Genomic DNA, 26,583 nt, shown 5'->3' on the forward strand with positions numbered 1-26,583 from the left:
GCTGAGTCTATAGAAGATGGGTATTTTTCATTATCATATAGGTGTTAATGTAACTCCTTGTGTACTTATTTCATTTTCCCAATGCTGTAGAATCTGTAATTTATGAATTTGTATTTTTGAGTACTTCTTCAACTCTATTACTAAATTTTATGTTAAAATTATTTTAATTTTACACTTGTGCAATATTTATATTTATTCATAATCTGATATATCAACCAAACATTAGTAATCGAACTTTTGAGAATTTTTATATTTTTTTCGGAAAGCATTTGCTCTATATAATCTTTGGAAGACTTAGTCATTTTAGCCATTAAGTGCCTTAGATAATAAACTTTCTGTAGGAAATGGAACTTTAATTTTTTTTTACACTTAACCTCACATCTTTTTCCTCCCATGTATATATTTATGTAATTAGGAATTTATTAATGACTTGATATGTTTGAACAACTTGAACTTCTTGGTAGAAATATGTTGACCTAGAAATGGTGACCTAGAAACAAGAGAGGGGAAAAAAATGCCAATATTTATGCTATGTATAATGCAATGTAAACAAAAAGAAAGCCAACCTAATTCTGGGAGTATTTTAATCTTTTTTTTTTTTAGACCTAGAGCTAAGAGGTGCAGATAATATTCTTTGAGCATTTCAAAATCTTCATAAAACCTATAAGTTCTCTTTTAGCTTTTACAAAGTGGAGCAACTTTTTCCTGCTAAATGAAATATCTCTCTTTGGATTATGAACAGTGTTCTTGATTAAAATCCTTAGCATTGGACCTGCAATTCTGTAGAGTGTACGTAAGCACTAGGCTTGGTCTATTTTTAGCCTCTGCTTTGTAGTTAGATGCCCAATGTTAAAGTGGAAACTACGGAGATTTATATGTGCTCAAGGGGTTGGCTGACCTCAGTAAGTCTTAAAAACAATGGCTTGTTCAACGTCGGTGTAGTTATAGCACAGATCAGTTACCAACTTTATTCTGAGCCAAGGGTTATAAAATAAATTCTGGAAGCCTTATTCTAAATGCCTTTATTCTTACTCACAGTGAGAAAACACCCCGCAAGTAAAGAAAATAATTCAGGAAAACAAAATGACACAAGATTATTGTTTTATGCTAGCAATCCACAAATACTATTAGGGATTAAAAGAAAAATGGTACTCGTGATCACTTTGCAACCATTAGGCGCGGGTTCTTAACCTCTGTCCATAAATAGATTTCAACAGAGTCTTGGATGATCTGAAATTATGTGCAGAATTGTGCACAGATGAGAATTTCAGTTGTTGTTGAGAAGGGCTGTAGCTTTCATCTGAATCTCAGAGAACTTTGTGACTAAACAAAGGTCAGAACCAATGCACTAGAAAGTATACATATAAATACCAGATAGCCAGGTACGTAATCTGAGGATCCGTTTACCTAATGTCAATATTATAAGGATTTAGGATGAAATAAGACAGATGTTTACAGAGAATGTGATGTTATTATGGAAAGAAAGTTACCTTCTTTTGAGTAAACTTAATCACACATGAAGATTGAAATAAAAGAAATATTTTGTTATACTTGAAAAGTAGGAATAATTTTCAAAAACCAATAAACAACATAGCACAGTTCTTAGATGATAGAAGGATTTAGAGTTGTCTCTCAGCTCTCTGCGGTAATGGTAGATATTTAATTTTTATAATTCTAAACAAATTAAAATTCGATTCTATATGATGCAATTAAGCATAGCATCCTCTTTACCATACATGTATCTTTAAAGTAACCCTGAGAAGTAGAAGTTATTATCCTCATTTTACAAGAGAAAACTGGAGACTAAAAAGATTAAATGACCTTCCTTACACGAAGAAGTGGTGGAATAGAGATTTGAGCCACCATCCTATGCAAGCTCCCCCCGCCTTTCCATGGGTACCTGATGCCAGTTATAGTCAGCAACTCATCTTGACCACACTGCCACTAGATTTTTCTTGAAGCATCATTATATAGGTTTGTGTTATGCTTCCTTTTTTACCCTTGCTCTAGAGAAGCCATTGAGCACCAAAATAACCAAGATTTAGAGCAGTGCACAAATTCAAAGACAAAAAGTCTTAGGGCATGCATGAATGCCAAGCCTGAAACCTTACAGATTCTTTAACTCATCACTTAGAATCAGACATAGAGACTCACAAGGGGCTCTGAAAGATAGCAGTTTGGGGATGAGAAAACCGAAGCTTGAGTGACTTGCCTAAGGCACTCTGCCTAACTTTAAATTATGCCCCTTATCTATACTCATGGCATGTCGATCAACTCCCTTTGGTTGTTGCCCAGATAATAACCTCTTTTGAAATTACTAGAGTGCAAAGAACATGTTAATACTCAAATCAATATTAAATCAGGCACAAGATACCAGTGCTAAAAATAGAGGCCGCTAAACACAGAAATCCCCATCTTTTATTGGTGAGGCTGATTATAGCCAGGTCTGAGTAGAACCTGAAAACTTGCTCCATCTCCCATCTTTCTGGTTTCAAAAGATGTTACCAAAAAAATCTATTGCCTTGTGGACATTCTTGCATCTTGACCTCAGCGATCGGCATCAGTTTAGTGTCCATTTTCTTCATGTCCATCTCCAGATGTTATAATGGGAAGTGGATAGTTTTTGAGGTTAAACAGGCCCATGCATACTGTAGTCCTCACTTATCCACAGTTTCACTTTCCACAGTTTTGGTTACCTGCCATCAACTTTGGTCCAAAAATGTTAAATGGAAAATTCCATCCAGAAAGAAACAATTCTTAAGTTTTAAATTGTGTGCCATTCTGAGTAACATGATGAAATTTCGCACCATCCTGCACTGTCCCACTGGGATGTGATCATCCCTTTGTCCAGCAGGCCCACACTGTATATAATACTCGTGCCTGTTAGTCACTTAGTAGCCATCTCAGTTAACAGCTCAACTGTTGTGGTATTGCAGTGCTTGTGTTCAGGTAACCCTTATTTTACTTAACAATGGCCCAAAGTGCAAGTGTAGTGGTGCTGGCAATTCGGATATACCAAGGAGAAGCTGTAAAGTGCTTCCTTTAAGTGGAAAGGTGTGTATGTATTGAAAAAACATGGTATCTATAGGATTTGGTACTATCCATGGCTTCAGGCATCCACTGGGGGTCTTGGAATATATCCTATCGGATAAGGGGGGGACTATTGTACTTACAGTTAGGCTTATGACTTTGGATGAGCTATTTAACCTCTCGGTTTCTTCATCTGTAAAATGAGGAAAATGATTGTCCCTCAGGTTGAGAAGTCTTAAAGAGACAATCATGTAAATGCTTAGTGTAATGGCTGTCACATGGGGAACACTTGGTGAGGTTTAGATATTGTTCATTCATTCAATGCATATTTACCCAGTGCTTCTTGTGTGCTAAGCACTGCTCTAGGTGCTCAGAATAAATTACTGAAAAAAATTGACAAAGGTTCCTGCCCTCATGAAGCATATATTCTAGCACAGAGAGGCAGGCCATAAACAATAAATGTAATTTTAAAAAAGACATTGAATTTTATATTATGCTAGAAGGTAATAAATGTTATGAAAGCAATAAAACTAGAGCAAAATAAGAGAGATCAGGTATGTGGGGTGGGGTGCAGGCTGGAATTTTAACTAGGGCAGTCAGGCCTCATTGAGAAGGTGATATCTGAGCAGACGTGAAGTACCTGAGGGAGTTTGCCCTGAGGTTATCTGGAGGAAAGGTACACCGGGCATTAGGAACAGCCACTGCAAGACCTTATAGCAAGGAACAGCATTGAGGCCAGTGAGGGAATGGAGGAATGAGGGGAAGAGTAGGTGGAGAAGATGTCAGAAAGGTAATGGACGGAGCAGCGCTGATCACATAGGGCCTTGTGGGCCATAGTAAAGACTTTTTATTATGACTTAAAGGGGCCGCTGTGGCAGAGTTTTGATCAGGACAGTGACATGATCTGATTTAAGTTGCATAAGGATCACTGTGGCTGTTGAGTGGAGAACAGGCTACGGGGGACAGAGGCAGGCCACCCAGAAGCAGGCCACCCAGTTAGGAGGCTAATGCTATAGTTTAGGCAGGAGCAGATGTGCAGTAAGAAAGGATGTGGTGAGCAGTGGTCATATTTTTGGATCTATTAGTTTTTGCCAAATTCTAAATTCCAACAGATTTTTCACACAGCTCTTCATCTTCCTTAGCCATGGAGTTTAGATGTTGCAAAAAGATCCATGTAGATGTTCTGTGTATAGTGGATCTTCTGGACTCTATTTAACAGCATGATGATGGTAAAACCATTTGCTTGTTCTCCATTCCCAAAGATTCCAATGAAGTACCTTGTTCTGTTGTTATTGCTTTTATGGCATTTAGTAAGGAAAACACATGAAATACCATAGTTGAATGGAGATTGTAACCCCTCTGTAGATTCAAGTGGCTGAATCTGAATTATATAAAATTACTGAGCCAACAGACTGTTATAGGAAATGAAGTTTGCTTGGAAAGCTGTTGTTATATCAAGGTTTTGTATTCTACAAACATTCTTATAACCTCTTCTCTAAATAAAAGTTTAATTATTATATGTAAGGAAAAAGCACCATGGTTTCTAGATGAAAAATATCGATACAGCAGGTCCTCAAATAATGTCATTTTATTCAATGCTGTGTCATTATAACGTTGATGAGGAAAACACTATCAATTCCCAGCTGGGGCCACTGTCTGTGTGGAGTTTGCACATTCCCTCATGTCTGTGTGGGTTTTCTTCAGGTGCTCCCGTTTCCTCCCACATGCCAAAGATGTGCACATGGGGGAACTGGCATTGTCCCAGTCTCGGTGAGTGTGGGTGTGGGTGTTAGTGTGCCCGCCATGGAAGGGCATCCCATCCAATGTGGTTCCCATCTTGTACTCTGAGCTGCTGGGATAGGCGCCGACCACCATGACCCTGAACTGGAATAAGAAGGTTGGAAAATCATCATCTTACTTATTTTCATTAATCTGTCTTAAATGTATGTATAACTCACATTTATTTCAATGTTTAATATCAGAAGTGTTTTGGGTCTTCATTGGTAAGGTTTTTGTGACCTAAACTATGCTGTAAGAACTTAACTCTTATTTATATCAATTAACCTATGGCAAAATTGATTTTGTTAGCCATTTTGGTTAAAGTTGCAGTTTCCAAGGACCTATTGATGACATTAAGTGAGGACTTAGTGTACAACATTCTGGGATTTGTCTTCCAGAATTTAAGTACCCAGAAAATGACAAGTATTACTTCCTATGTGGTAGGAGAAGGTCAGAGGAAAATCTAATGAAAGCAAAAAGCCAGTTACTTTTTTAAAAGGCAGTTCAGTTATGTTCTGAATCACAAAGATGAACCGAGTCCAAGGAGAGGCTCGCCATGCACCGATCTTCTGTCCCCACTCTCACTGCTGTAAACGTGTAGCTTGTTGGCAGAGAGAGACCTAGGAGTCTCATGCCTGGTGATACCAGTTTCATATAATCATCAATTTGTAGATAAATATAACTGTGGAATGTTAAAGCAGGAAGAGACCAAAAGCTCATCTAAGTTAAGTCCCTCCTTTCACAGATATGTAAACTGCAGCCCAGAAAGACATGATTCTGTCTTTGTTTCCTGTGCTTTATTCTACATTGAAAATATTATTTATTTGGCTATTTTGTATGTTAAATTCAAGTTTAGATCATACAGGGTGCCCCCAGAATAACATTCATTCTCCATAGGCAGTTGAATCATGCTGTGAGAAGGAAAGCATGTCTTTTAATAGAGTGGGAATAAAATGAGTCGGCCAAAGGTAGAGGCAGGGCAAAGCAGTTACCTCCCTGGATGTGGAGGTGAAATGTTAACTCTCTCTACTGTTAGCCCTCCCAGGCAGTGGAGTATAACAGCTTCCACAGGGATCTCTGAATTCTGGAAGGCCAAAGGACCCATTGAAACAGGCTTAATCTGCCTTCCTTCCTTCTGTCCTTCTATCCTTTCTTTCTTGATTGACATAATACAATGTGTCAGGCCTGGTAGCATTTACTCTCCTACTTATGTTTCCACAGCTTCCTTTCTAGATGAAACAAAAGAAAGTAGAAGCACCTCAAATGGAAGGTACATAATGTCTAGTCAACCACAGGTACCATTCCCAAAGTGGAGTGGGATGTAGGCTTCTGGGCTGCTTTGTAAATAAGTGAATAAGACAAACTATTATAAGCCCTGGACAATTTTTAGTCTACAGACTTAGACTCTATAAGGCATCTACTGATACTTGTGTCAAGTGTCCTGCATAATATAATTTGTAGGAAATACGGAGAAAACTCTTTTACTTCTGCTTAGAAATAGGTCATAATCTAGTCTGGTTAAATTAATTTCTGAAATAGTCAGAAATGGATAAAAACTGAAAGGTGTATGTAAATAAAAACCAGGACAAAAAAATTTTTTGAACGATAGAAAATTTAGATCTCTCAGTGTTTTACCCATCCACCCTTTCTAGAACACATGACTGTTCTACATTCATGATGAGAAGTGGTTCAGACTCCCATGGTATTTGATTTTAGATCATGGCTATACATTAGCTGGGGAGAGTTACTGAAAAGGAGAGTAAAATGTTACTTGTCAGTGGCAATTTAAATAATGAAAAAGTAAAGTGATAAATACAAGAAAAAAACTGGTTATCTTTCTACTTAAGTAGCTAAAAAAATTTTAAGAACTGACAATGAGATATGTCTATGGCTGAGAGAGTGAAATGGAGAGGGAAAAAAAGAGATAAGTATAAGGTAAATAATGCAAAAAAACAAAAACAAAACCCAAAAGCCAAGGGATGCTTATTTATTATGACACTAAATGTCAGTAAATTTCAAGGGTGATGTTGGTCAAACTAAACACTGTATCTTACGAGTATAAGAAGCCTTTTCTGAAAAGCATATTAGCAAAAAAAGGGCACTTTTCAGCCTCTTACTTCTCCACTACTTTGATGTTTTTCTGAAACCCACAAAAGTGTCCAGATTGAGAAACCAGAGAGTTGAAAGGTCAATAGAAAGTGTTAAGACTGACATGGTGTCCATATCAAAAGAAGAGCATAGAACAAAACTGCTCTAAATCAAAAGTAGATCGAAAACAACCTTTTCACAAAAACCTAAAGAAAGTATTTTCTTTCAAGTTTGCAAGAGAGGGAAATGTGGCCAGTAGAAAAGTTGACATGAAAAAGGAGAATGCAAACTCCTCATGTTCCTGACTCTCCCAGAGGTTCTGAAGATGAAAGAAATGCAACTTCAGATATCAGAAGCTCTGAGGAGTGGTTGACTAAGCAATGACAGTGAAGAAGGACTGGTCTCGAGAAACTGTCCTATAGTTTGCTGAAACCATTGTCTCTTCCTCCTTCTGGTAAACAGCTGAGCAGTTTGTTTATAAGCAACAGTACTAAGTTGTAAATATACATAAAATTCAGTTTAAAGGAAAATTTTTATAATAATGAAAATGAGTTCAACTCTTGTGTTCACTCAGTAAAGTCTAATGGCAACAAATAGATAATTCAGCCATCAAAACTAAGCTTTAATTTTTAAGCTTTTGTACATACAGTTTGTCTTAGGGTGTCCTATATGTCTTTCAATGTCCAGCTTTTCACAGAGTATTCCCTGATAACCCCAGACAGAAATTCGCTAGCAAGCCTGTGAATTCTAATTTTGTTTGCACTAATCTTTTCGCTCATCTGCCTGCCTTCCTTCTGTCCTTCTATCTTTTCCTTCTTGATTGACATAATACAGTTTGTCAGGCCTGGCAGCATTTACTCTCCTACTATATGTAAAACTCTCAGAAAACAAAGGTCCTTATCTTCATATCCCCCTCCTATCACAGTGTCAAGCACAGTATTTTGCACAAAATGGATGCTGAATAAATTTTCCATTGATAATTGAAATTACTACAGAAAGTTCAAAAACAAAACCTGAAAATTTCAATGGCACTCTAACATATAGCACAATTTGAAAGGCTGTTGTTCAATAATGCTTGAAGTCAACTTTCTCCTACACTTACCAAAGCATCAGCTGGACTGTATGCTGTTTATGTTTAACTTTGTAAGAAAATACTCAGCTGTTTTCCAAAATGGTTTTACCATTTTACATTCCCATAGCAATGTATGAATATTCCAGTTTATCCACATCCTTGCCAACATTAGTTATTTTCTGTCTTATTTACTGTAGCCACTCTAGTAGGTGTGTAGTGGTATCTCATTGTGGTTTTAGTTTGCATTTACTTAATGACTAATGATGTTGATCATTTTTTAATGTGCTTACTAGCCATTTATATATCTTCTTTGGTAAAATGCTTATTCAAATCTTTTGTCCATTTTAATTGTTTTTTTCTGCTTATTATTGTCAGTTATTTAAATACTTTATATACTAGTCCTTTATTAGATATAAGTTTACAAATATTTTCTTTTACTCTGTGCCTTGTCTTTTCATTATCTTAACAGTATCTTTCAAAAACCAGAATTTTTAATTACAATGAAGTTGAATTCATCGATTTTTTTTTGACTCATGCTTCTGGTGTTATATCTAAGAACATTTTAGCTAACTCAACACCATAAAGAGTTTCTTTTATTTTCTTAGAGTTTTATAACTTTTTAGCTTTTATATTTAGAAATATCTATTCTGAATTAATTTTTGTGTGTGATGTTGAGCAAAATTATAAATTCATCCTTTCACATATGGATATACAATTGTCTCAGCACCATTTGTTAAAAAGATTATCCTTCCTCCCATTAAATTCCTTAGCACCTTTATCAAAAATCAATTGACCATGATTATAAAAGTTTATTTCTGGACTCTCAATTCTGTTGCATTGGTCCACATGCCTGTCTTTACGCCAGTACCACAATGTAATGGTTTTTTTTGTTACATTAACTACCTTGGCTAAAAACTCCAGTACAATGTTGAATAGAAGTGGCAAGAACAAATATTATAGCCTTGTTTCCAATTTTAGGAGGAAACCATTTAGTTTTTTACTATCAAATATGATATTAGCTGTAGATTTTTCATAGATGGTATCAATAGGTTGAAGAAGCGCCTTTCTATTCCTATTTGGTTGACTGTTTTTAGCATGAATGAATGCTGAATTTTGTCAAGTATTTTTTTCTGCATCTCTTAGTTGATAATTTGGTTTTTGTTTTTTATTCTATTAACATGTCATATTATACCAATTGATTTTCAAATGTTAAATAAACTTTGCATTCCTGGGATAAACTCCACTTGGTTTTATATGTTTTATCTGTTGCTGGATATTTTGTGAAGGATTTTTGTCTTTATGCTCATGAGTAATATTGGTCTATAGTTTTCTTTTATTATAATGATTTTGTTTAGTTTTGATATTAGGTAATGCTGGCCTTATAAAATGAGTTGGGAAGTGTTCCCTTCTCTTCTGTTTTTGAAAACAATGGAAATGATTGGTATTGTTTCTTCTTTAATATTTGGTGGAATTCCTCAGTGAATGGGCTTCTCATAGTGGGAAGATTTTAAATTACTAACTCAATTTCTTGTTATTGGTCTGTTGAGATTTTTTAAAATTCCTTCTTGAATTAATTTTGGTAATTTGAGTTTTTATAGGAATTTTTCCATTTCATCTAAGCTGTCTAATATGTTGACATGAAGACATCTATAATTTCTGTAGGGTTGGTAATGATGTCTCCTTTTTCATTCTTGATTTTGATAGTTCGTGTCTTTTCTCATTGTGGTTCATCTACTAAAAGGTTTGTCAATTTTCTTGATCTTTTAAATGAACCAACTTTTGTTTCACTGATTGTAACTATTGTTCTGTTTTCTATTTCATTGATTTCCTCTCTCATCTTTATTATATCTCCCTTCTGCTTGTCTCATGTTTAATCTGTTCTCTAACTTCTTAAGGTGGAAGCTTAATTTGTTAATTTGAGATCTTTCTTCTTTTTTAATATAGACATATAAAGAATAAACTTTCCACTAACCACTGCCTTAGCTGTATCTGATGAATTTTGATATGTTGTGATTTTCTTTTCATGTAGTTAAAAATATTTCCTAATTTCCCTTGTGAGTCTTTTTCTTTTTTCCTTTTTTTTTTTTAACCAATGGGTTATTTAGAAGTATGTTGTTAATTTCCTGATATTTGAGATTCTCTGAATTTCTTTCTGTTGTACATTCTTATTTGTTTTATTTTTCTGTTGTCAGGGTAGGTATTTTGTATGACTTAAATCTTTTTAAATTGATTGCTGTTTTTTTTGTCTAGTATATGAACTCTCATGGAGAATGTTGAATATGTACTCTGTTGACATTGGGCCAAGTATTCTAGAAAGGTCAGTTAGGTCAATTTGATTGACAGTGTTATTCAAACTTCCTACATCCTTGCTAATTTTTGTCTAATATTCCATCAATTATTGAGAATGGAGTATTGAAGTTTCCAACTGTTTTTTATTTTCTATTTCTTCTTTTAATTCTATTACTTGTTGCTACATGTATGTTAGGGCTCTGTTGGTAGGGCTCTGCATATAAGTTTATAATTGTTATATTTTATGAGGAATTGACCCTTTTATCATTATGAAATGTCCTCTTCTGTCTCTAGTAATATTTATTGATTTAAAGTGTATTTTGTTTGATTTTAATATAGCCATTCCAGCTCTTTATGGTTATCATTTGCATTGTTTATCTCTTTCACATTTTTTTTACTTTAACACATACAGTTGTCTGCCCTTATCCACAGTTTTACTTTCCACAGTTTCAGTTATCCACAGTCAACTGCAGTTCAAAATATTAAATGGAAAATTCCAGAAATAAACATTTATAACTTTTAAAGTACACAACATTCCGAGTAGTGAGAGGAAATCTTTCTCTGTCCTGCTAAATCCCACCTAGGATGTGAATCATCCTTTTTTCCAGTTTACGGCATATCCATGCCGTAAACACTACCTACCTGTTAGTCACGTAGTAGCCATCTCAGTTATTAGATCAACTGTTGCAGCTTTTCAGTGCTTGTATTCAAGTAATCCTTCTTTTACTTAATAATAGCCCCGAAGCACAAAAGTAGTGATGCTGGCAATTTGAATATGCCAAAGAGAAGCTGTAAAGTGTGTGTATGTATAGCAAAAAACATAGTGTATTTAAGGTTGAGTACTATTTGTGGTTTTGGGCATCCACTGGGATTTTTGGAACATATCTCCCATGGATAAGGAGGGATTTAGCGTATGCTTCACATGGCCGCATATAATAGGATTTTTAGAAATCTAGTTTGACAATCACTGCTGTTCCTTGAAGTTTTTTCTCCATTCACATGTAATTTTTGTTAATTTTTTTCTGTATTTCTCATGGATTCTTGTTTGTTCATTTTTTCTTCTTTTACTGCCCTGTTTTGTGTTATATCAGTGCCTTCTGGGATGCATTGTTTCTGATGTGAAGGCATGCATTAATACATTGTTTCCCTGTATGTGATGAATAATTTTACTTTTGCTGCTTTCAAAGTTTCTCTCTGTCTTTGGCGTCCAACCATTTTACTATGATATATCTAGGTGTCTGTCTCTTTGTGTGTGTCCTACTCGGGTTTCTTGAGAATCTTAGATTCACAAATTAATATTTGTCATCAAATTTGGGGAGTTTTAGGACATTATTTCTTCAAAATATATTTCCCTTCCTTTTCTCTCCTCTCTTTTCTGGTACTGCTTTTATTCATATATTGGTATCTTTAATTTTGCCCCACAGAGCTCTGAGGGTCTTTTAATTTTTCTTCATTCTTTTATCTCTCTGATTTTTAGGTTGCATTATTTCTATCTTCAAGTTTACTGATTATTTTTCCGTCTAAAATCTGGTGTTGAGTCCCTTTAGTATATTTTTCATTTAAGTATTATATTTTTAAACTGCAGAAATATCTATTTGATCCTATTTTATAATTTCTCTTTGTTGACATTTTTTTGAATCATTGTTGAAATACTTTCATTCAATTCTTTTTCTTTTTAAAGATTTTATTGGGGAAGGGAAACAGAACTTTATTGGGGAACAGTGTGTATTTCCAGGACATTTTAATTGAGGAACAGTAGTGTGTTTTTCGCAGGACTCATCAGCTCCATCCAAGTCAAGTTGTTGTCCTTTCAATCTTAGATGTGGAGGGTGCAGCTCAGCTCCAGGTACTGTCGACGTTGTTAGTTGCAGGGAGCACAGCCCACCATCCCTTGCAGGAGTTGAACCGGCAACCTTGTGGTTGAGAACATGCACTCCAACTAACTGAGCCATCCAGGAGCTTGGCAGCAGCTCAGCTCAAGGTGCCGTGTTCAATCTTAGTTGCAGGGAGCGCAACCCACCATCCCTGCGGGCGTCGAACTGGCAACCTTGTAGTTGAGAGCCTGAGCTCCAACCAACTGAGCCATCTGGTCACCCGGGAGCTCAGCGGCATTTCATTAACTTCATTCTAGTTGTGGAAGGCACAGCTCTTTGGCCTATGTGGGAATCGAACCGGCAGCCCCCCGTTGCCCAGAGCTTGCGCTCTAACCAACTGAGCCACTCGTTCGCCCTCTCATTCAATTCTTTAAACATGGTTTTTAAAATTAGTCTTTGAATAGATTTATAATTGCTGCTTTGAAGTCTTTGTCTAATAACTCCAACATCAAGGCCTACCTAGAGACAATTTTTATTTACTGCTCTTTTCTGTTGGTGTGGGTTACACTTTCCTATTTCTTGGTATGTCTCATAATTTTTGTTGCTGAAAATGGGACATGTTAGATAATATATTGTAGATATTATGGATTCTGAATTTCCCCCAAGTGTGTTGTTGCTATGTTTTGTTTTTGTTTACTAACTTGCCTGAACACATTTGTAGAATCTGTTTACCAACCACTGTGTGATAGCTGATGTCTCTGCTCAGTTTTTAAAAAATTGTCATTCTTCTTTTTAAGCCTGAATTCACAGGGATCACACTGTATTTGCATAGATTAATGGTTAATGAATGGTCAGATGTTGTGGTCAAACATCTCAAGCCAGTAAAGTTTTCACCCTCTGGCAATAGGTCTGTGTGTGTGTGTGTTGGGGAGCACATTTAAAATTCAGGTAATTTTTAAGTATGTTCTGGCTTTGCTTACCTCCAGACTCCCTTGTCTCTTCTTTGCACATATACACAGGATTACAGTCAGTCAGTGATAAGTGGTTAACTTGGGCCCTCTCCAGTTTTCCCAAATCGGTTTGTGGTGAGCTCATGAAAGGCCCCTGTGATGGTTATTTGTTTATTTGTTTATTTACTTACTTATTTTACAAATACCACATGATCTCACTTATATGTGGACTCTAAAGATCAAAATAAATGAACAAAGAAAATAGAAACAGACTCATAGATACAGAGAACAAACTGATGGTTGTCAGAGGAGAAGGGGGTTGGGGAACTGGGTGAAAAAAGTGAAGGGATTAAGAAATACAAATTGGTAGTTACAAAATAGTCATGGGCATATAAAGTACAGCATAGAGAATATAGTCAATAATGTTGTAACAACTATGTATAATGCCAGGGCTGGTCTTATTTCTCAGATATTCCTGTTAAATTTCTGGCTGATCCGCCAGTCTGCTGCTAGCCCCAGCCATGACTGCGACCTCAGGCTAACTGAACTGCTAGTCTTCCCTGGTTTGTTTGCCACTTAGATTGCCAGTTACTCACAATGCTGCTGCATGTGGAGTTTTATCATGCTGTACTCCACATCAAATTAGCTCCTTCTGGCAGTGAGCATTCTGATTTTCATACCTTTCCCCACCTAGGTAGAACTACTTTATGGACTGAGCCCGAGGAGGAGGATGGGAAGTTAGGCAAAAATGTCACAGATTCCCACTGTTTACACCTGAAGTTCAGTAGCTTTTTATGAATTACCACTTCTCATTATAATGCATACCTCTGGTTGGTTTTCAGAGTCCTGAATGCGTTGTTTTTGACAATAGTATCCAGTTTTATCGTTGCTCTTTGGGGAGAGGAACTATTGAACTACTCACTTCACCATACTGGACGTCCTGCCCCTGCACTGGTCATTTTTAGTAGTTTCTCAGCTGATTCTGATGTGACGCCAGAGTTGACAATCACCGAGTTAGGATACGATTACAGGAGAATGAATTTTTATTTCACTTTATTCAGTAAACATTTATTGAACAGTACCAGGCACTGGAGACAGTGTGAGGATACAAAGATGACTGAGACCTCTTCAGTAATAGGCAGTGGGAAAAATAGAGGGGAGAAACCAATAATGCAGTATAACCTTGAGCACATAGGGATGGGTGATGCTGGGTTTGGGAGCAGTATCTACAAAGCAGACACTTACAAACCATTTTTCTGAAATATGCTGATCAGTTGTCAGAATATTTTCAGAAAGTAATATAGCCACTAAGCAGATCCATACTTTACGTAAGTATGAAAAAATTATTCATCTGGGGAACCTAGGTCAATTTCTCAAAATTATATGGTGGTTACAAACATAACTTTAAGAAATGAATATATTAATTAGTATAAAGTTTAATGCATTTTTACGCTTTATTTTCAACTGGACAATGATGATTTAATAACCTTAATTTATGCAAATAAATTCAGGAATAGCAAATCAATCTCAGAGTCATTATGGACAGTGTGACATAGTGTTATGGTTTCCAGAATGGAGAGTCCTCAAAGACATAGCATAGAGGTATAGGAAGAAATTTTAGCACTTTTATGGTTTAAAAAAAATCAAATTTGGTCTTTAAAATTTTTCTACTGACTAAATGTTTCATAAAGCAATAATATTTATACAGTAGTATGTGCACAGAACTTATAAATAAACAAACATGTATAGGTGGCATCCTCCCAATATTTTTGGATCAAGAATACTCATTCACAAAAGTTGGAGACTGCTGGTTTTAGTGGAAAGAATACTAACCTAGTTCAGCTACCAGCTTGCTGTGTATACATAGGCAAGTTACAAAGATGCTACACGTCTTCCACCATCAATAAATGAGGAGCCTGGTATAAATAACCCTCAAATTTCTTCGAGCTCTGGAATTCTGTAAGTGGTTTTGTTTTTGCTTTTCCTAACAAGAATAATTAGAAAAGTGTAAAAGCAAAAGTTTATCTTTGTTGTTGTTCATCATTTGAATTGGATGCAAGTGTAAGCCAATTTCTTAGCCCCTGGAGTATTTCCAGAGAAAGCTTTCTATACCTTGACTACATCCCTTCTCTGTGGTGCTGCAATCTTTACCATAAAGTTCAACTATTAAAAACAAGTTGCTGTGATTTACCTGTGAGAATGGAATAATCACATTCTGGAACATTCTATATAATAAATACTTCATTTTAAAGATTTATCTTAAAGGGAAAATGACAGGAAAAGGAACAAAAAACAACACAATAAAAAGAATGACAAATTATAGCTGTTTTGATGTAAATAAATGTTAAAAATATGAGCTCATGAGAAGATGCCTATAGACGCTAGAATAAAGATACAGTAGTGCCCCCTGATTTGCAATTTCTCTTTCAGGGTTTCAGTTACCATAGTCAACTGCAGTCCAAAAATATTAAATGAAATATTCCAGAAATAAACAATTCATAATTTTTAAATTATTTGCCATTCTGAGTAACGGGATGAAATCTCACGATGTCCTGCTCCATCCCCTCGGGAGGAAAGTCATACTTTTGTCCAGCATATCCACATTGTATACACTCCTGCCCATTAGTCACTTGTAGCCGCCATCTTGGTTACCATATCAACTGTTTCGGTATCACAATGCTTGTGTTCAAGTAACCCTTATTTTGCTTATAAATGGCCCCAAAGCATAATAATAATGCTGGCTGTTCAGATATGTCAAAGAGAAGATGTAAACTTTATCATAGGTATGTGTATATAGGAAATAACGTGTATATATAGGATTCAGTACTATCTGTGGTTTTAGACATCAACTGGAAGTCTTGGAACATACCTCCCGTGGGTAAGGGGTGGGACTACTGTAAAGAGAAAAGAGCAAATACAGAAAACAGGAGAAAAAATAGAAAATTCATATGTTCTGTAAGTAAGAAAAAGGAAATTCTTAAACTCCATAATTAATGTTAGTATAGTAATGGAATAAAAGGGCGAAGGAAAATACCACTTTAAACTTAGACCTGTATAAGCACAGCTTGTACTTTGCAACCTCCTGGGGATAGAATGCAGTCATTTTGCTGCTGTCTGGAACAGCAAGCTAGGAACAAATTTCATAAATGTTTCCAATTGATAACCAATCCACAGCTTTGAATTCAAGATCCTAACCTTCAGTTTTAATGCAGATCATAGAATAAAACTAGATATTCACCGTGGAGGAGGTGTAGTAAGAGGGTGAGGAAGAGGTTGGCCATTTCCATGCTATCACCCAGTCCAGGGATTAAAGGCAGTAGCCCACCCTACTCCACCCGGCCTAGAGCCACTCGCCCTTGCAGTTCTGTTCTACTTGTTTAGGAGAGGGTAGGTTTACTTGCATTATTATGTATCCATTTTGTACTATGTATATATTTGGCCTTTCTTCTGCTTTTGGTTTAGCTAATCTCTTTTGCTTTTCCTAATGCTTTTTAAAGATTGGGAAATGGGTCAAGTTTTGGGCAATTTGGAAGGTTTTTCTGTTTCAATTGGGCAGCTTGCTTTTCCCATGTCATACCACTCATACACTTCCATTTTCTTTTCAAATTTTCTCTAGACCAGAGACCTTTTTAATATTGTTTTTATTTTAGAATCATTTCAAATCTACAGAAAAATAAAAAGGATAGTTCAGAGAGCTCCTGTATAGCTCGTTATTGTGGACATCTTTCATTACAATGTAGACCAAGGGTTTTTAACCCAAATCCATGGATTTATTTCAGGGATTCCATGAACTCATGATGAAATTTATGCCAAATTGTATATGTTTGAATGAAAATACATTTCAATTAATTCAAGAACTAAATAGACTAAGACTGTATTTTTATTTTTATCAATCCTTTTTCTGTAGGTGAAGTCTCTGCCCTCATGTTTTCCACCCCGCTGATACAATTTTTGGTTTCTTAGAGCATAATCTCCAAATGCACATTTGCACCAGTATGCAAGGCAGATTTTTGTGTACAACAGAACTGACCAAAGTGTTCTTTATCACACCCTGTAATTCTGAGTCATTCGACATTGTGTGTGCATATAAAACATATTAACTCTATTGTTTAACTAGTCCAGTGTTCCTTCAAATGGGTATGACTATACTATATTAAGTCCTCAGAGTTGAGCCTAGGGGCCCTGCATCAGAATTGTCTGGGCTCCCTATCCAGAAAATTTTGCATTTCAATCAATCCTCTGAAAGGATTTGGATGCACAATGTATCTAAATCATTTTTATAGACTGCCTAAATTTTGATCATTAACCTAAGAGCAAAGGATATTTAAAACTAGTACAAAAACACTACTGTTTTCCCTTGAAACTTGAAGGGGGGGAAAGCCATGAAATTACTGTGTGCCCATTTTTGTCTTCTGTCTGTATAGAGGTCTTTCTCACTCTATTTTAGTTCTAAAGATAAAAGATAATGATTAGAGATCTAGGATTCTGTGAAAACTCCCCCAGTGAAAACTTCCTTTTCTAAGTATTTTGAATATTTTAAGTACATCTTTTGTCATTGTCTGACACTAGTGTTTTGTTTCAGACTTACAGATTCTAGTTTAATGTTAGAAGATTATTCATCCAAGTTCAGCCCCCAAACAAAGAGAGCCAAGAAAAGCCTTCTCTCTGGGGAGGAGAAGGAAAATCTGCCAAGTGACTATATGGTGCCCATTTTCTCAGGACGGTGAGTATGCATTCTCTTCCTGACTCTGATTATTAGAAAGTGGAGAGTAAATGTTGCTAGGTAATAATAATAATAGCAGTTAACATTTATTTAACACTTACTATGTACTGATTGAGAAACGTCTGAAGAACCTTGGAATTTTGCACTAAGGAAGATGTGTTCAGATAGTGACTGTATACAAGTACAGTCACTACAGGAAAAGTAGAAAGAAAGGTTCAAAACTCTAAAATGTTGGGTGAACTAGAAAAACAAAATCAAATGAAATGTTAAGTAGATGGAAAATATCTTGGTTGCCTAATTATTATTCATTAGGAAGAAAAAAGAATCTTAGCATAGACTAAGTAAAAGAATCACATCATATTTTGAATGCCTGGCTTGTATTTGTTGAATGTAAAATAGATTACTATTTATTAGAGATAAACTTCAAACAAAATAGTCACTAAATCACAAGTCTTTGTAATCCCAAATTTTTGTGTTTATAATATAAAGATTTTTTGAACGATAGTATATAAAGGAAACTTGGGGAAAAAAACTTGTCTGAGACACCAAATTAAAGTTTAATGGGAACTTTCTGAGCCTTCCTCTGTTGATTTTCCTTTGAATGGAGAATTATTAATACAGTTAAAGTGATACTCAAAATAGGTCATCCTCTGAGGGCAAATACTATCAGGAAATTCAGTAGGCAATAATGTGATTGTGACTTTGTTTTCCTGTGTTTTTCTTCCCACTGCCCTCTGATGGCTCCTTTCGGAATTGTTTCAGAGACTAATGTCATTAATTTCTCTGAAACCACTTAGGAAGGTAAGGGGATAAATAATATTCTATTTTTAGCTTTTTATTTGATATCTTTGATTATTAGATATCTGATTTTTGAAAGTAAACTTTCCAGAAAAACATGCTCATATTACTAAGCATGCCTTCCCAGACTTACCTCTTCACCGTTAGTTTAATATACATTTGCATTCGTTACAGGAGATGGCTAGGGTAGGTAAGTGAAATATTTTATTTTCTGCTTTTTTTTCTCATTAAAAAATCATTTAAAAATTACGTCAACTTAGCATTAACCTTCATGGCATGCCTCTCTACCTGTGTGGACATGAAATGACGCTTCTCACTGTGTTCTCCCTGCCCTTTACCTACAAACAATGTTTTCTCTTCCAGTCTGGTCTGTAGAAATGATAATTTATAAAAGGAATTGTGATAAAAGAAAATGTGAACATAAATTTATCTTCTAGGTTTTATTTCCAGTTCTCCTTTATTTTTTATATGGAGCCATCTCCTATATTCTATTACTATGTTGAAAATAATACTTCATAATGTTACTTCATAGTGTTAGCGATCTAAGAAGAGGATGAGAAAGAAATGAACGTTTGTTCAGTACTTATTGTTTTCTGGCAATCATACTAGCTGCTTTATATAAACTATCTTGCTAAATCCTCAATACAGCCCTGGAGAGTTATTAATATATCAATTTTTGGAGAAGGAAATCAAGTCTCAGTGACTTGCTACAAGTCACCTGGCTGGTAGTGAGACCTGAGAGTCTCCTTAGGATTGGCTAATGCAATCTACTTGCACTGTGTAATTATAGTGTATTTCTGGAAAATACCATTTCTTTGGATGGCACTTGAAAATTCCACTTATTAACACTTATTTGATTTTACTGTGTCAGCAATAGGTTTTGGGTTGAGACCGTTAAAGAGAGAATATTGGGAAGATTTTAAATTAATTTTAAATTGGTAGTAGTGTATTTTTGTCAGCATATTAACATCATTTTCTTGTTTCTAGATAATAGCAGGGTTATCACTGACACGTACTTACATTTACTTAAAGGAGAATATCCCTGCTGTCCTGGGTCAAAAATAATTTTTTAAGTGTACTTGAATTCACTTAAGTGAAATAATTAGAGGTTGTTTTTTTGTTGTTGTTGTTTTTTTGAGGTTAAACTTACTTGTAAATGGAAAAGGCAAGGAGACTGTGACTCCATTCTGCCCTCTAGAGCTATGTCAACATGTTTACTGTTAGAGGTAATGTGAGCTTAAAGTTCTTACACAGAGTTGTCTCACCTCAGGATAAGACTAGCGTTGAATGTAATCCATTATTATATGTATTGTATTACGAAGCTAATTTCAAATCTCTGTATTGTAAATTAGCCTCTATAGAGAATCCCATGCATTCTCATGATGGTTTGTTTTGTATTCACTTGTTAATTCATTCACAACCAATCTCATTAAGAAAAAAAAAAATAGAGGTAATTATGTCAGAACACTAAGCTAAAAATCTTCCTTTTTCTCCTCCTAAATTATAGTGGATATATTACTGACTTCCTTAATCGAGGCTATCTTGTTAATATTTGGAGAGATAGAGATATGGACAAGGAAATTAATACTTAATCACCAAGTTTAGTAAGAAACAAGTAGATTGGTCTTGTCTACCAGATAGATGTTTTAGTCATATTCCAGGAGGAGTTCCGAACTTGAGCAAATGTTGAGTCCTTTTCCTGAGCAAACGGCATAGCTTCAGGAGCTAGGTAATTGTAATCACAATGGCAGTGTTTGCTCAAATTTGGAGGTAATTATTTTTATAAGAAAAGCAAATTCTGCCTTAGGAGGTCTAAGGAGACTCAATTTCAAGAGAATCTCAGTATAAATCAATATGCTCCCTCACTGAAACATCTAATAAGGTTGACAACAAAGGTATGGAAAGAGTTTAAAAATAATCCAAGTATTTTGAACATTAATAAATCATAGCACAAATTCTATCATAAACTATTACATTAGGCTTAGCACTTTTGGATATTACCACTCACTTGCCATAATTATTAATTATGAAGAAAAACAAGTCACTTTTGTAAATATCACAGTTCAATTGCGACTTTGATAATTTCTTCTCATCAGAGCTATGTGCAAGCACAAACAAAAATTGTCATATTAAATATGCATGCATACATATATACATATGTACACTATATGTGCACACATAATCTTTATTATCTTACAAAGAAACCCAGTAGGCATAAGGATCTCATGTAATTTTAGAACTTATCTATACATGCAACAGCTCTGGGCAATGTGGTACACCAGCTGAGTTATAGAATCCAGATAAGCACATAGTCATATATCAGAATCACAGGCACACAAACTGCATCTCATTTTACAATATCATCTTTTCTAGAGGGAAGTCATAACTTAATCTTTTGTTATAGGCTCAATCATATTTAAACACACTAAGGAAACCAAGGTAATAAACTTGGGCAAGTTCTCTCACTTCCTGGAGACTTGTTACCATACATCTAAAATTGAAATGATACAGTTTACCTCATAGTGTTGTTGGGATAAAATGAGATAATATATGTAAAAAGGACCTGGCAAAATACCAGGGCCATAATAGGTATAATTATGGCTGTTATCAATATTTGTTAAGGTGAAGATCACTTCCATAGGTGAAGAATCAGCTCCTGATTTACCAAGTTTTTCTATCAGGTTCTCTTTGAGCACCACAATTTCTGAGGTCTGGTACTTTGAACTTAGTAAAATTAGGCAATCTTATCACTGCCATCCACAATATCCGTATTTTGCCATTATTATATTTTAGCCAAGTTCATGTCAGTGGAATTACAGACACAGAAGAAGAAAGAATTAAAGAAGTTGCTGCTTATATAGCTCAGAGGAATCTTCTTGCTAGTGAGGAAGGAATCACAACATCCAAACAGTCCACAGTATCAAAACAGTCTACGTCCACTCTTCACCAAGAGGAAGCTTTTGAGAAGAAGTCGAGAAAAGTTGCAATTCGAGAAAAAGCAGAACACCTGTCACTGAGAAAAACAGTAAGAAAAGAATTTAATGTAACTTACAAAAGCAGAAATGCATGTAATATTGTGTGTGTGTATGTGTGTGTGTGTGTGTGTGTGTGTTAGTAGATACAGATTGATTTGTGTCACATGAAGAAATATGTGATCTCGTGGAGAAATAAAACTAAAAAAGCAAAGAGAAAAACATCTAAATGCATAAGTCAAAGAAACACAAACTTAATAGTTATAAACACCATGAAATTTTAGGTTCTATAGAAATTAAGGTTCTAAAGAACCTTAAGAAGCCCACTTTAGGGAAGTAAAGTAATGGTGCTCAGACTTAGAACATTAAAAATTAAATGTTATATTTGTTTTAAAAAGGGGCAAGGAATATGCATTTGATTTAAATACAAAAATAAGACTTCAAACAGAAAAGTGATGATTTTGGCTTCTGCTTGTTATTTTAATAGCACAGGTTACTTTGATTTCATAATATTTTGATTTTTTTTTCAGTTAGAAGAAACTGAAGCATTTCATAGAAAGTTGAATGAAGATCATCTTCTCCATGCTCCTGAGTTTGTCATTAAACCTCGTTCTCACACTGTTTGGGAGAAAGAAAATGTAAAATTACACTGCTCTGTATCAGGCTGGCCAGAACCTCGTGTCACATGGTATGTTATCTTTATGAAAACTACTCATACAAAGTTAATTTTACCTCTAGAGCAAACATTCAGCATTATAAATATTCAAGAGTTAATAGAAGCATTTGCAAGTTTGTATAGATTTTTAAAATAGTGAAGAAAGGATACTGGGATGGATATTTTATGTATGGGAAGAAAGAACATTATGATACATTATGATACTTTATAATCCTATCATACAATGGGGCTTTATCTTATGTAAAGTATTAAAATTTCACCAACATATTTACATACAAAGAAAATATATGTCTATAATTGCTATGGACTGTAAAAATTTGTTCCCATTAAATATAGGCATCATTTTGTAACCAGAAGCAGTACTGCCTTTAAAAAAATAATTAAAACCCAGAGGACTCCATCTCTTCTGAGGATGGAGGTCTCAATGTGTTTTCTAAAGCCAAAGAAAGGGCATTTGATGGGAAATATTACTCAATATGGGGCCTGAAGAAATTTTCTTTCCATAAAGAATAAGCACCCCCTTACTCCTTCCATTGTTTATCCTATTGCAATTGTCAATGATTTTGTAATCCCTAAACTCAGAATTTTCCTATCATGTCATTAATGTCTGCCACAGAGAGCAGAAGTATGGAAATGATTGAGCCAACTCAGAAAGGCATTTTCCACTCTATTCTCTGACACAAGTCTTTTGCATGCTATTTTCTTATCTTCAAGAGTGGTGGGAAATGCACCCTATATTGCAGCATAAACACTACACCGAATGGCATTGTCACCCGCAGAGCACCTGCCTCCTTCTTTCTTTCTCGTTATCTATAATATTGGTCAGACACCTGGTTAGCATGAATGGAGGTAGCTGACAAGCTAGACCCAGTTACCTGTTTACAGTTATTCTTAAGGAAGAGGTGGTAAGTTTTTAAAAATTCACCTATGATATCAATCTCCCTCTAATAATATTGAATTTACTTACAATTTTTCTGGTATGTATACTCTTTTCAAGTTTCTTGAGTTTGAAACCCAAAGAATGAAACCCCAAGCCAGCTAAATATTATCAAGGCAAATAATCTATAGTAAACAAAAATGAGAAATGTAGGAACATATGTCAATAAAAAAATCAATTGACAAGCTTTAAAAAAAATAATTTACAAGCTTTAAAGTATAAAAGTGTACTACAGTAAGTTAGGAACCAAGCCATCTTTGCCCTATCTTTCTCTGTGACTACAGAGTTGCACAATTTGGCCTATTAAAGGGACATTTCCTCTTCAAAAATGGATTTCTTCCCACCTGAAAAGAAATCCAAACTTTCCTATGGAAATGAATAAAGAATAACAAGTTTTCAGCTCTAAGAAATATTATTTGGTCAGTAAAAAATAAACTCCTCTTCTTCCATGAATTCAAATGTTCTATTAATAAATGAATAATCAGAGCCCTTAATCAGGTAGATATATTTAGTACACACCATCCTATCTCTGTTTTTCTGCTTTTTAAAAAATTAGAGTTAAAGATGATTTTCAAAAAAATACAAAGTAATCTCTGGGAGATAAAATTTAATTTCTTAAGTATTTATTTATTCTGTTAAGTACACAGCAACTGGAATACAAACATTCTTATGTACCATTGATGATACTATTTCTTAAGCTAGAATGATGTGGTTCTAGAAAGGCAGAGCTCAAACTATATTGGAGATTAAATTCCTTACGTTGTGTTTTGTTGGCTGGAAAAGGAGTAATTTAAAGACAAACAAAGATGATAAAAACTCCCCAGAAAAATTTGCAATGACCAAATTGTGGACCCTTAGAATTCCAGTTATACTGAAAAATAGAAACAGTGTCCATTTTCAGTTATCCTCAGTAATGGAGCTGAGCAGTGCTACAGTTCTTTCCAAAACTTTAATATCTGGCTTTGAAATATTTATCTCCTCAACATGTGCATTTTATGTCCTAGCGGCTCCTTTTAAACAAACGTAAAGACACAGAGACAAGATTTGTCTCAGGAACGATTGGGAGGCTGTTCGTTTACTGGAATAAGCCTTCTCTGGATCCTATACTTCCTTTAGTGCTTGCGGAAGACAACTTCTTTCTTTTTCCAAAGTTCTCCCAGTAGGGATGGATCAGAGCATTTCACAGAAATTTCTATTGCCTTGCAAGTCAAGTGAAAAGTAAATATTAAAAGAACTAATGGACCACTAAGGAGATAGTTCATCATACTTCAGAGAGCAAGAATTGCTCCTGGATAAAGCTGAAATTTGGACAGTCTGTTAGCAGATAACGGAAAATTGGCTATGGCAATAAAGTCAGATCCAGGTTTTGTGGGGTATGAAGCTTATACCATTTGGTGAGCATTCTTTACAAAGAAGTTACTAGTATGATTTACGCTTGAGCCTTGCAGAAACCCTGTGTTAGTGAGACCCTGAAACTTCAGCTTCATTGATTCCAATGTAAATCCACCCCTGGGAGTAAACTTCTTTGTGGAATTAGTATACTTCCCTGGATATGTTGCCTTTTTAAAACTAATCATTAAACGAAGCCCTACTTTTACTCTGAAACACTAGAACAGCGTATGCAATCTTCAGTAAACATCCTTCCTCTCGATGAGCAGGGAAACCCACAACCCAAGCAAGAACCAAGGTTGTTGGTGACTACTTTGCTGGCATTTATGCCTTTTTGGTACCCAGCTGTAGCTTCCTGGGCCTGAGACTGAAAACAAGTATGAAAGAAATACTTGAAAATGATCTTCCTGAATAGAAGGAGGTAAATTATAGGAATAAGTTTGTGATAATGCTTTGTGCAGTCATGCTGCCTCCACTTGTAACAGGTCCTTAGCCACATCTTTCAAAGGCATGTGTGCCTGGGGCCTGGCTCCCTTAGAGCGCTTTCCAAACACGGTTTGGTTCCAAGTTTCCACTAGGTACCCTTAGGTCATGGGAATCCTTGAGGTCTAACAAATGATATGATCATGCAGCAGCTGCTGTTCGGTAAATCCCATGCACTGACCAAATCTAGCTAAATGGAATCTAGGGGTTACCCAGAAAGTGCTAAATGACAGGAGCACACATCATGGCCAGGTGCGGAGATGGCGAGGAGCACTGTCCCATTCCCAGCCCACTTTGAGAACAGGAGGAAGCCTGTTTAAGCCTTAGATCCAGTAAGAAGTTAGTTGCAGAGGACGCTGCTGCACCTCCACAGTCAAGCTGGCCATCCCGAAGGCGGAAAAGCATGTATGTCGTGAAAAAAACAAAGTTGTTTTACTTAATATGCTGGCTATATTTATATAATAGCTTGTATAATAAGCTATATATTGGTTTAAAGGGAAGGGGAAAAAATTACGTTTGTATAATCACGAAACTCCACATCCACAGGTTTCTTATCCAGTTTCAACCAACTGCAGATCAAAAATATTCCAGTGGGGAAAAAATCCTAGGAAGATTCAAAAAACAAAACTTGAATTTGTTATGTGCTGAGCACTATGCCAGATCCATGCAAATGAAGTGATGTGTAGGCATACCCCGTTGTAGCCTATATGCAAATATAGGTGATATGCAAATGCTACATCCTTTTATATAAGGGACTTGAGCATCTTTGGATTTTGGTATCCATGGGGGTCCTGGAGCTAATCCCCTGTGGAGGACAGTATTTGTTTTATTTGCATAAAGAAACTCTGGAAGGAAACATAAGCATCTAAGGAAAGCAGTTAGCTGTGGGGAGGAGCTGGGTAGAAAGCAGGCAAGTGTGAGGAAGGAGACTATTCCTCACGCTATAATCTGTGCAGCATTATACTTCTTGGTTCTGGGACAATGTAAATGTATTGCCCAGTCAAATTTTTAAAAATTATATGAAATAGGGGAAAAGAGAAAAGTTCTCTTTAAAAGGAGGAGAGAATTGAGTTAATATTACTTTTTTTTGAGAAAGAGCCAGATTTAATTGGATTTCCAGCCCAAAGTCTAGATCGATTTTGTCAATGAAAATCTGGGTTGTAATCTGTAGGGAAATTCACACAAACTCACTGAAGCAACATGTTGGTATTAGTGAATAGTATTCATTCACTCAACTCAACCCCCATGTTTTCGAATCTATATGTGAATACTAGGCTAGATCCTCAAGCGAGACTCTTAAAATACATGTTTGGCATTCTTCATATTGCCCCTAAAGTTGTCTGCAAACAGACACTTAAAGAAACTGTCATTAGGCATGATAATAATTCAAAATCTGGGAATGAAACAGTATGAGAAATATATCTTAGGAAGAGTCTGGAGATTTGGAAGTCTTATTCTATTTTTGTAAATTATGAGAATTTATAAGTTCCATAGTAAAATCATGTATTGAATTTGTTTACAAGACTATAGTTATTCACAATGTATTTAAATTTAGCAGTTTATACCATACCATCTTAGGGAAA

The 26,583-nt window shown here is 35.5% G+C and overlaps 1 protein-coding gene across 2 annotated transcripts in view; it reads left to right on the forward strand.

The window, feature by feature from the left end:
- The window catches only part of MYOM1 (myomesin 1), a 126,302-nt gene that overhangs the window by 6,355 nt on the left and 93,364 nt on the right, over nt 1-26,583 (forward strand). For both annotated transcript variants that reach the window (XM_033087602.1, XM_033087603.1), the window contains exons 3-5: nt 17,605-17,745; nt 21,337-21,568; nt 22,046-22,203. In XM_033087602.1, the coding sequence (XP_032943493.1) occupies nt 17,605-17,745; nt 21,337-21,568; nt 22,046-22,203 (531 nt within the window). The remainder of the gene's footprint in view (nt 1-17,604; nt 17,746-21,336; nt 21,569-22,045; nt 22,204-26,583) is intronic.

The sequence above is a fragment of the Rhinolophus ferrumequinum genome, chromosome 19, assembly GCF_004115265.2.
Source record: "Rhinolophus ferrumequinum isolate MPI-CBG mRhiFer1 chromosome 19, mRhiFer1_v1.p, whole genome shotgun sequence".
In the NCBI taxonomy this organism is placed as follows: Eukaryota; Metazoa; Chordata; class Mammalia; order Chiroptera; family Rhinolophidae; genus Rhinolophus; species Rhinolophus ferrumequinum.